At 38.6% G+C, this 12,131-nt stretch overlaps 1 protein-coding gene across 3 annotated transcripts in view; it reads right to left on the bottom strand.

Moving 5' to 3' along the window:
* Nucleotides 1-12,131, bottom strand: part of zgc:172076 — a 40,501-nt gene that overhangs the window by 20,796 nt on the left and 7,574 nt on the right. The window contains exons 1-5 of one of the 3 annotated variants that reach the window (XM_076884581.1): nucleotides 6,542-8,028; nucleotides 6,038-6,084; nucleotides 4,768-4,966; nucleotides 2,165-2,322; nucleotides 1,769-1,901 (exon numbers count right to left, since the gene is read on the bottom strand). In XM_076884581.1, coding sequence (XP_076740696.1) covers nucleotides 1,769-1,901; nucleotides 2,165-2,322; nucleotides 4,768-4,966; nucleotides 6,038-6,084; nucleotides 6,542-6,557 — 553 coding nt within the window. In that variant the 5' untranslated portion in view covers nucleotides 6,558-8,028. Of the gene's footprint in view, nucleotides 1-1,768; nucleotides 1,902-2,164; nucleotides 2,323-4,767; nucleotides 4,967-6,037; nucleotides 6,085-6,541; nucleotides 8,029-12,131 lie in introns of those variants that run through there. The other 2 variants (XM_076884580.1, XM_076884582.1) reach the window with 2 other exon arrangements.

The raw sequence follows: 12,131 nt of genomic DNA, 5'->3' as shown, positions 1-12,131 counted from the left end.
GACCTCTGTGAAAATAAAGACGTTTTTGTTTCGTGTTCATGAGTGAGGGGAGACGGGAGTGTGCTACTGACAGATGGATTTCTGCAGTGACCTACATACTGTACTAGTCTGTTTTTGGTAAAGAGAGCTGAGTATGAAGGTGAAGCTGTCAGTTGGTTGATATACATCGATACCTTCACTTATGGTCATAAGCTCTTTGTAGTGACTTAAAAAATGCAATTGCTGATACAAAAAGTGGAAATTGGGAATGAATTTTCTCCAGAGAATGGCTGATATAGCGTAACGAGTCATCAAAGAGGTGGTTTGGGCATCTGACTAGGATGCCTCCTGGGCATGGTGTTCTGAATAGAGTGTGCCCTGAGGTAGACCCAGGACACACTGAATAGAGTACATCTCAGAGGAAAGCCTGGAAATGCCTCAGTTGTCCCCCAGGTGAGCTGGAAGAAGTGGCTAGGAAGAGGGAGGTCTGGACTTCCTCTCCTTAGGCTGTTGCCCCTGCAATCCAGCCCCAGATAAACAAAAGAATATGGATGGATTAAAACTTTCACTTATGCTAGTTCTAGAAATAATATTTAGGGCCCAAAAAAGTAACTGCAAATGCTCCACCAGTGAAACCAAGTTGAACTCTCGCGAAGACTGATTGTTTGTATCTAGCTGGGCGAGTGCTACGGAGGTCTCAGAAGCAGCAGTTGGGATGGGTGATGAGCTCCCCATCATAGCATACAGGGTCTTTATATGCACAGAGCATTCTGAGAAAAGTAATAAACTGAATCAATTTTGGCTTCTTTACATATATTTTATTAATAATAAAATTTTACTTTCTGTATCTTTATCACACACTTGACTAGGTACAGTACTTGGTTAAATGCTACTCATTGCAACATACCAGACATTTAATGCCAAGATTCAACCTGCAGTGTTAGAGAAGCTGGGATTAGCTTAACTTGGTCCTTGATAATCATCTATAACCAGTTGGGGATGAATATGAATGAATAATTACTATTTAATAAAATTACTAATTTTAATTTAATTAAAATTACATGTAATTACTAATGAATAAAAATCATTTAAAAGCTGTAGGTTGCAACTATTGCTCTAACACTGTGTAAAACAAGGCTCAGTGCTGGCTCTTACAGTTTGAGCTGCTTTAAACTTTATTCACAAAGAGCACATTAGCATACTAAAAACAATAGCTAGCTAGTACTGCTGTGACCTAATACTTTCATAAGCGAAGATGATCTTCAAAGAGCGTGGCTACATGCAGTGATGCTAGTGTTAGCCATTGTGGTGGCAAACTTCTTTATTCTATGTATTGATCACTTTATCGATAGTAATATCACTTTGTCACTTAGTTATATGCAAATATGCATGTCACAAATGGACCTTATTGCACATACACACACAGTGGGGCACTGTAAGTTCATGGGAGACGTTAAACAGATAGTGAGACTCCTTGTCCATATCTCAGAGGAGAAGGAGGGACGATCTAGGATGTAAATTCTTAGGCAACAGCTAAGTGAAAAACACATTTGTAACTTTCTCTCTTGGAAGGTCCAAGAAGGTTTATTCTATTCTATTCTATTCTATTCTATTCTATTAGGCCAGTAATTGACTGTCAACTTTTCCAAGGTGTAGTCTGTCACCCTGTAAATGCTGGGATGGGCTCCAGGTCCTTGTGACCCTGAATTGGATGGATGGATTGATGGACTGATTGTGTTTTTGTACTGGCACTGTACTTTGTTAGTACTGAAATAAAGACTTACAGTACCTTGCCTAGCCAGTGTGAGAAGCCGTCTGCGCTCTCCTCGGCTGCAGTGTGTTGGGAAGCAGAAATCTTCAATACCTCGAACAACACTAACCTCACAGCGTACAGCGTACGATCTGTCCAAGTCATCACCACCCTACACACACACACACACACACACACACACAATTTATTAGCCAGATCAATTGGGATGGGAATTGATAATAAAATCAATTAAAAAAAATCAGTCAATAAAATGAATGTCCATATGAACATTACTTTAATTTTATTGATCATAAACTGCTCCAATATTTTCATCCTCCAACACGAACTGAAATCAGCTGATTGTAGGGCACACAGCCTTCAATTCATGCTGCAATTATTTTCAGGTTTATTATTCACAGTGTTTTGAGTAGCTACCTTCAAGTTGTCATAGTTCAAGTCACTCTCTGGTGTCTGGCTGGTGATCTTCTGTTCATGATATGCTTCAATAACTCGGTCAAAGAAATCACAGAACAGGATGTAGGACTCGGCATCGCCGGCAACACACCCGACAGCTACAGGACCTAAATAATCTCCTTCATTAAAAAAAGGAACAAAAGTGACAGAAGGACCAAGTGAATAATCTAAACATTTACCTAAAAATTTCTCCACAGATGCTTATGGAATTACCACTTTGGACTTCATTCGTTTAAGGTTTCTTTCAATAAATGTCCAGATTAATTAGTAAAACAGTAAGTAAAGTAAAACAGATTAAAGTGTTTAAACTTAAAGTATGTAAACTTTATGCATCCATCAGAGCATGAATGTGTGTGAATATTAGATAGCACTTAAATAGGGTAAGCAAAAAGTGCTTGTGTGAATGGTGTGAATGAGGCAATTTGTGTAAAGCACTTTGAGGGCTCAGTTTGAGTAGAAAAGCACTGTATAAGAACCAGTCCATTTACCATCAAATAGAAGACTGAGAGTCCAAAGCTGAAAATGCTGTTTACAAACCCAGGATCATGACAGGTAGAGATACAGCATTGCAACTGTTTACAGGATCTTATCTCAGTATCTCTTTGCATTGAAATTGCCTCCAATGTGGCACTCCTTTTTTTCCCAGTGCAGGGTGGCTGTAGCTCAGGTGGTAGAGCAGGTCACCTACTAATCGGAAGGTTGGCAGTTTGGTCCTAGTCTCCTCCAGTCTTGGATTTTCGCATGCCAAATATCCTTGGGCAAGATACTAACCCCAGGTTGCTCTGCGATGCATCCATAGGTGAATGAATGTTATCACTAACAACTTAGGAAAGTGCTTGTGTGATTGGGTGAATGAACAAGTTGTGTAAAGCGCTTTGAGTGCTCAGATAGCAGAAAAGTGCTATTTAAGAACCAGAAACATCACACTTTTACTCAGTTGGAGCAGCAGTTAATAGTAATAATGTTGTGCTTCTTCTCACACTTTGATCCATGATCCAGTTGCTGTAGGCAAAAATCTGGACTTGTTGCTGAATGTAACATTCCTCCACATGTTCAGATTCCATTGAACATGTTATAGAGACCAGTGCAAACAGGCCTGACTGTGAAGGGCAGTCATTACAGGCCTCCTGGCAGCCCAGGAGACTGAAGACTGGCGGTGTGCACTTTGCTCTGAATTGCCTGGGTAATGCAAACATTCATTTCTGGATTGCAAATTTGTAAAAGATTGCCTAAGTGCTGACAGGGTGAGGAAATGATCTTCTTGTGGTGATGTCTTCTTTGTGGCCTATCTCACATTCCATATTATATGGGACTTAGATGCCACTCTGAATATGATACTAGGACTCATCCAAATGATACTGCACCTTTGTTTTATCGAACACCAGATTAAAGTTGCCCTGTGGCATGGGCCCTGTCCAGATCAGTCAAACGTGGCATGCTTGGAGCAGACATCAACTAACTGCTATAGCAGGTACTGCTTAATCCTAATTGTCAGCACTTGGAGTACCAGAAGCTCAAAACAGATCTAATAGAATAATTATTTTATACGTTTTTATAATAATTGTATAAATTTAAAACAATTCATTTATTGAAATAAACTTTGCAAGTTTGGCATTGGCAGAGAAGTTTTGGCAAGTTTTCCATGAGGACAACCCACTCAACTCTACTCTCAACCCACAAATGCACATATTCCTTACAAATATGGCATCATTTAAGGGGAAATAAGCTTTCCAGTAATAAAAGATTTATTTCCAGAAACCATAATTAGAACAAAGAAATAACTGACCAAACAAATTTCCTTAGTTTTTGTGCTAACTTTATATTATATTATATGTTAGACCAACAATGAAACAACGATAATTATGATTTTTTTTCATGCAAATCTCAAATTCTTTTATATATGTAAATACTATCAAATTAGTTACCAATTGTTCACTAATTTTCATGTTGCTGTAATTCTGTGTTTTGGCCTCTCTGTAAAGATTTGCAGACTCAGATCATGTGTTTGTGGTATGGACCCAAAAGTGGACACTCAGATACAAAACTGAAATTTAACAAAAAGCGAGCCGTTTCTTGTGCACGGAAATACAAAAACAAAAGGCTAGAGGAGACTAAGACATACTAACTAAACTCGGCAAAACTAGACACTAAGAACTATGACTTGCTTGAAGCAAGAAAAATAAGAAACATGAAAAACCTGAAACATGGAACATGGGACATGGAGGAAAGACAATGGGAGACAAGGCCAAAACAAAAAGACATGACTAAGACACAAAGAGAGAGAGTGAGACACACAGGGAGAATAAACAGAGACAAGAGTGAGGAGCACAAACACAAAAGACACCACAGACACACAGGAGACACAGGGATGAGACAAAGACTCAAAAGGAACCTGACCAACAAGAAACCATGAACCATTCAAGCAAATAAACTCAAACACATAAAAAGAACCAAATGCAACAGTAAACTGTATAAAACTTGAACTTAAATCAACATTACAATGCAAAGAAAAATCTCACACATACAAAATAACTAAAAAAAACAACAAAAAAAAAATACATCACCTGGTTCCTCCAGGCCGGGACGAATGACGTCATCAAAGATTACTCCACTCTGGGTGCAGCGGTTAAACTGTCGGCGGTACAGATCCAGTGTGAGGATTCGACCCATCCAGGTAAAGTTCCTGCACAAGTCAGGAAACTCCTCCTGAGGGAAACCTCTCTTCAGGTGAAATCGGGCCATGGGGTCAGGGGGAATCAAATTCTTAAGAGAAAGGACAAACACAGAAGAGAGAGTAAAGTGACCAACTATTATATTAATAACCCAGAGGTCACTGCTGTTCACAGAACAATACATCACATTTTACATCCAGGTCTCCTAATATATGAATTAAAAAATGAGATGTTTATTAACCCTTATAACAAAATCCACAAACATTTTCTGGCTACATCATGTTGTATATGCTATATTTTTATAATATATTTATTGTATATTTTTTGTATTACATTTGATACGTTGGGCGTTTTTGGCAACTTTTTGTTAACAATGTCAATTTTAGAAAAAAAAGAATTTTACCCATAACATTTTGAAATTATGGCATGTATTGATCATGTCGATGAGATAGAGGTCTCAGAAACTCATGTATCAAATATGTGTTTAAGTGCATTATAGGGTTGACAGAATAACACAGCCACAATGCTGAATGACAAATGTAATGTTGTCATCTTTCTGTTACTTTTTTTTTAATGAAAATTTTCATCCTTTTTTCTTTAGCTACCAAAAGTTACGAAAAAATAAACAAATAATTCAATTCAATTCAATTCAATTCAATTTTATTTATATAGCGCCAAATCACAACAAAAGTCGCCTCAAGGCGCTTCATAGATACAGAGAAAAACCCAACAATCATATGACCCCCTATGAGCAAGCACTTTGGCGACAGTGGGAAGGAAAAACTCCCTTTTAACAGGAAGAAACCTCCGGCAGAACCAGGCTCAGGGAGGGGCGGCCATCTGCTGCGACCGGTTGCGAAATAAACCTTTTGCTATGATCTTACACTGTATTCATGTTATGAGAGTAGATTTTGACAGCATTTAAAATCAGTCAGGAAAACTGCTAAGAACTGTCCCACTTTGTAAAAACAGTGAGGCTGCTGAGTGTCTGTTGTTAGTTCACGTCTGCAAAATGATCAGTGATCAAGAATATCTAATCCATAATTACCTTCTGATATACTCTGTTGCTATGTTTGACTTCAGCTGTAGATGACACAATTTCTTTTTATTGAATTACACTGTATCACACTGCTTATTCTTATTCTTACATTGATATAATTACCTCTAAAATTGGCCGGTATTTCACCTCCTTAGGAAATGTAACTGGAGCTGAGCAGAAGTCAAAAAGGTAAGAGATCAAAATTTTAATCAAACAGATTAACAGTACTGAAGACAGAAACACAGTCAGTCTTAAAAATCTTCATATAAGTATGAAAATATTGGTCCAGAGACAAGATCAGAAAGGACTTCAGTTAACCAATAATCCAGTGGTGAAAACTTGATGATTTTCTACTTAAAATGCTAGCGTTCTTTACTACTAAATCAATGCACTCTACATACTGATTAATGTTTGTATCAGGCTTGTAACTATACTTGATAGCAAACATATTAGCTTTTGATGTTATTCTGACTTTAACCTGTTAATACCACTGGTTACATTATCAGTTAGATCATCTTCTCAGTTTAAGTAACATAAAAGATGTTAGTCATGCAGTGTATGGCAAAAATCTTTATTACAGTGAATGGGAAAAAAAGAACCATGCAGTGAAAATGATGGGACACTCACGTTTGACCCTCCACATATTGTCGTCTTGATGGAAAAACAGATGGCTGTCTGTACAACACCAACAAAATATCTAAGAATAGTTGTGTTTGTGGTGAGCATCTCATCCTGCAGCCTGCAGGAGTCCAGTTACAGTCCGCACAATGTCACCCTTTTTATAACCACACACAACACACCACTGCTGCTATGTTTGAGCTGCTCTGAATGTGTGTTTGGGAGGTCATGCTCTAATCCCTCAGTTCAGAATGTATGACATCATGGGGTTTTTTGTTTTTTAACTTCTATTCTATTCTTACAGTGCATATGGCTTTGAACAGTCTTGTTCATATGGCTTGATTCTCTTTTTTTTTAATTTACTTAAAAAATGTGCTCAATAGCAGCTTTCTGTGAAATCAAATCTTGACAGTGATGATCTAGTGGTGCTATGTAGATGTCTTTTCTGAAATTAAAAACACAGTGTCCTAACTAGTTAAAGTGCATCAGATTTAAATCTTTCTCTCCCCTGTCTTACCTGCAACACATTTCACGACCCTGGTGCGTCCCAGGGCAGCTGTGGCTACAATGTAGCTTGCTATCGCCAGTGTGTGAATGTGTGTGTGAATGGGTGAATGACTGAATGTAGTGTAAAGCGCTTTGGGGTCCTATGGACTAGAAAAGCGCTATACAAATGCAGGCCATTTACCATTTTCACTTCCGCCTGATAAAAATTAACATTGAACACCAGGTGTCAAACACTACGTGTACCAATATAGAGGGTAGGTAAAGTCACAGAGGGAGAAAGACACTAGTAGCCTGACAGTTTTATTTTGCAAAGGTTAAATTAAAGTAAAGGATGTGTAATACATAGTTCTTCAACTCCACCACTTACAGTACATACACAAAGTATTCACTTGTTCCACATTTTGCAATATTAAAACCGTAATCCATCTGGATTGCAAACATTTTTGACCTCAAAATTCTACACACTGCTCCTACGAACAACAAAATTAAAAAAGGTTTGCAGGAAATTCTCATGAAAAAACAAAAATGTGACATGAATGAAGGACCAGAAAAGTCAAATGTATAAAAATAAAGGATTTTGTATTTTACTAACGAATTAAGTAATAAAATATGAGTTAGTAAAGTATTTTACTCATTTCAGAATCAGTATCAGAATACTTTATTAATCCTTAAGTAAATTATGTGGGCTACAGTTGCTTCAAGACAGTAACAGTAACAGACCAAACTATTTAAATAATACAATATGTTACCGAGTTTACAGATTTAAGAAATAGTGCTAATATATACAAATCACTCAATTATACATATCAAGAATATTACAGAGGTAAGAATATTACAGGGGTGGAATATATATGATTGGCATTACACTCTAACCTGTGAACTTTGTCAATTGCTATTTTACTGTAGAGCGTGTGCAAAAAGGGTGTAACTATTGCAGTGCTTAGAGTGTGTTAGATGGAGGAGTTGTACAGGGAGATGGCCACAGGCAGGAATGATTTCCTGTGTCGTTCAGTAAATCATTCCTGCGCGTGGCCATCTCCTTGTACAACTCCTCCATCTAATACAATTTATTTTCTCACTTTTAAAAAAAATTTAATTAGGATCAATCATTATTCCACTACTACTACTACTGCATCAGAGATGCATCAACTTGGAGTTAATATCTTGACCCAGGATATTTGATACTTTTAAATCCTAAAGGGATTCAGCTAGGCTGAGTCTTGCAGCCATGTCTTCTTAAATTGGCCATATGACCTATGTGTCTACCGACACTGGAAGGTTAACTGACAAAGGCATGACACAAAGTAATGCAATCGGTTAGTCGGTGGCTCATTAGGTTAGTTTCTGCAACTTCACCTACATAATTTCCATAGGGAATAATAAAGTATTCTGATTCTGATTATGAAAAACAATTAACAAAAAAGCTAACTACTTTCTACATGGGGTAAGTAAATAAGGTAATGCAATGTGATATAATTAGAAAGTAACAAATAATGTGGATGGCACTGAAACTGGACTGGTAATCTGGAATGTTGGGCACTTGGTGCCCAACACTGTCTTGGCCAATTAAAGGGGGTAAAAAGGCAATACACAATGCCTGAGCTCTTCCTCATCACGGGGGTCTTGAACAACACTGGCCTGATAATGGGATTGTTTTTCAGTGCTGTCATATAGCGATAATCACTTTCTCTTGCTGAAAACACGCTCTTGTTTTTTGCTAACAACTGACTTTTTTGGTAATGGAGGTCCTGTGCGTTTGCTTGGACAGGAACTGTTTAGTCTCACCCCATTTCAACATTTTCTATGGTTTCTTCGAGGCTGAAGAAGTCCCTTGGATGAGTGACGAAACGTTTCTCCCACTGAAAATGCTACGTCCAGATGAACAGAATCAACCTTTTGGGATTTACTTACAGTGGCTTGCAAAAGTATTCAGCCCCCTTGAACTTTTCCACATTTTGTCACATTACAGCCACAAACATGAATCAATTTTATTGGAATTCCACGTGAAAGACCAACACAACGTGGTGTACACGTGAGAAGTGGAATGAAAATCAGACATGATTCCAAACATTTTTTACAAATAAATAACTGCAAAGTGGGGTGTGCGTACTTATTCAGCCCCCTGAGTCAATACTTTGTAGAACCACCTTTTTGCTGCAATTCCAGCTGCCAGTCTTTTAGGGTTTGTCTCTACCAGCTTTGCACATCTAGAGACTGAAATCTTTGCCCATTCTTCTTTGCAAAACAGCTCCAGCTCAGTCAGATTAGATGGACAGCGTTTGTGAACAGCAGTTTTCAGATCTTGCCACAGATTCTCGATTGGATTTAGATCTGGACTTTGACTGGGCGATTCTAACACATGGATATGTTTTGTTTTAAACCACTCCATTGTTGCCCTGGCTTTATGTTCAGGGTCGTTGTCCTGCTGGAAGGTGAACCTCCGCCCCAGTCTCAAGTCTTTTGCAGACTCCAAGAGGTTTTCTTCCACGATTGCCCTGTATTTGGCTCCATCCATCTTCCCATCAACTCTGACCAGCTTCCTGTCCCTGCTGGAGAGAAGCAATCCCAGAGCATGATGCTGCCACCACCATATTTGACAGTGGGGATGGTGTGTTCAGAGTGATGTGCAGTGTTAGTTTTCCGCCACACATAGCGTTTTGCATTTGGGCCAAAAAGTTCCATGTTGGTCTCATCTGACCAGAGCACCTTCTTCCACATGTTTGCTGTGTCCCCCACATGGCTTGTGGCAAACTGCAAACGGGACTTCTTATGGTTTTCTGTTAACAATGGCTTTCTTCTTGCCAGTCTTCCATAAAGGCCAACGTTGTGCAGTGCACGACTAATAGTTGTCCTATGGACAGATTCCCCCACCTGAGCTGTAAAACTCTGCAGCTCGTCCAGAGTCACCATGGGCCTCTTGGCTGCATTTCTGATCAGCGCTCTCCTTGTTCGGCCTGTGAGTTTAGGTGGACGGCCTTGTCTTGGTAGGTTTACAGTTGTGCCATACTCCTTCCATTTCTGAATGATCGCTTGAACAGTGCTTGGGAAATCTTTTTGTAGCCTAAGCCTGCTTTAAATTCCTCAATAACTTTATCCCTGACCTGTCTGGTGTGTTCTTTGGACGTCATGGTGTTGTTGCTCCCAATATTCTCTTAAACAACCTCTGAGGCCGTCACAGAGCAGCTGTATTTGTACTGACATTAGATCACACACAGGTGCACTCTATTTAGTCATTAGCACTCATCAGGCAATGTCTATGGGCAACTGACTGCACTCAGAACAAAGGAGGCTGAATAAGTACACACACCCCACTTTGCAGTTATTTAGTTGTAAAAAATGTTTGGAATCATGTCTGATTTTCATTCCACTTCTCACGTGTACACCACTTTGTATTGGTCTTTCACGTGGAATTCCAATAAAATTGATTCATGTTTGTGGCTGTAATGTGACAAAATGTGGAAGAGTTCAAGGAGCCGAATACTTTTGCGAGCCATTGTACCTGGATTATTGCATTAAGATTGTCCATTTCTTAATTTAGTCTAAAGTTGAGGTCTCCCTCAAGAACAAGAGAGCAACCTAGATATTCAGAGTCTACAGTAAAAAAAAAAGCGTGGAAGACCAAGATATCGTCAACATTTGGGCCCTATACACTTACAATACATATCTTTGTATAGATAATTTCATGATTAGAAATTTTCTCTCTGGATCTATAACTCTGTTGAGTACTGTGAAATAAGATAAGATAAGATAAGATAGAACTTTATTAATCCCTCGGGTGGGTTCCTCTGGGAAATTCGATAAATTAACACTTTTATGTATTAAAATTACTATTCCCCTAAAGATATAGCAGGCTGAGAACACATTAGGAAACACAAGTGTTTTAAATTCATCTGTAGCTGTGACAGGTCTGCCTGTAGTTTTTTTTTTTGTTTTGTTTGTTTTTTAAAATATATTTAACCTCTTATCCTTAACCTCTGGCTCCAACAGATTCCATGTGACAAACCTTAGTGTGCCCATAGCTAATGTGTAGCTAATGTTGCTCACTGTGTGTGATGCTTAAATGAATGAGAATAAAAGACATACATCACTCAGGAAAAAAAAAGTGTAGCGAGAGGTTCCACAAGGGTGCAATATGTAAATGAGAGTGGTTCTTGTTGTTGCCTGATTATGTGTTTCAATAGTAACTTATATGAGCAAGTATGTGTGCGCTTTCTGCTGTTATTATGCCCACTACGCTAGATACATGCACTTCTCAATCAGAGTTTAGATACTGCTGATTGGCAGTCTCAAATTCCTGGATAACTTTTTATATCCTTTTCCTGTTTTGTAAAGTTCATCTATCTTCTCCTGGAGATCCTTTAATAATTTTTTTGCTTTCACCATGCCCCCAAGCCCAGAAACTCACTAACGTTTTATAGACATACACTTATTACAAGTGTGACCAGGAGATATTTTATTTTGTATTCTTATGATCACAGTTATAATTAGAAGTATCAATCATTAATGTATGCAGGTTATCATCATTGTAATCAAGTCTCAAATGGTATCCACAGCATTGTATTCACCGTCCATAACTGGAGGGTCCAGCAGGACCTTGTTCTAATTCATTTGCAGGCCTACATCAGAACATGCACATAGAGAGTTATGTAAACACGCACGTTTACCCTTATTTACACAGGGAGGTCATGTCAGGACATTCTCTAGTTGGACACACAGGCTCACAGAACTGCACAACATGCCATGTCACACACTTGTTTTTCTCTAAAGTATCATCTGATGTTTGTATAAAGAGAACTTTGGACTATGGGGAGACTGTTATCATTTCCAGTAAGGTCTAACTGTGTGATGGGTTATATAAGGATGGGGAACGGTCCACTCTTTGGAGATCTGTGGCTGTACGCTTGTCTTCCCATGCTTCTGTCTTAGAAGCATGTAATAAAATCACTATGTTTGTCACCTACACGGACTCGGCTGTTTTTCCTTCTTACCCAAACTGAACCAGACGTAACACAAGCAAACAGATCACAGGGGAGGATAGCTACCTTTAGTAGTCATTTAAACCTGTGTGTGTCAACTTGTGTGTGTCAACTTG

The sequence above is a fragment of the Maylandia zebra genome, linkage group LG6, assembly GCF_041146795.1.
Source record: "Maylandia zebra isolate NMK-2024a linkage group LG6, Mzebra_GT3a, whole genome shotgun sequence".
Classification (NCBI taxonomy): Eukaryota; Metazoa; Chordata; class Actinopteri; order Cichliformes; family Cichlidae; genus Maylandia; species Maylandia zebra.
This window is presented reverse-complemented; position numbering and strand designations above follow the sequence as displayed.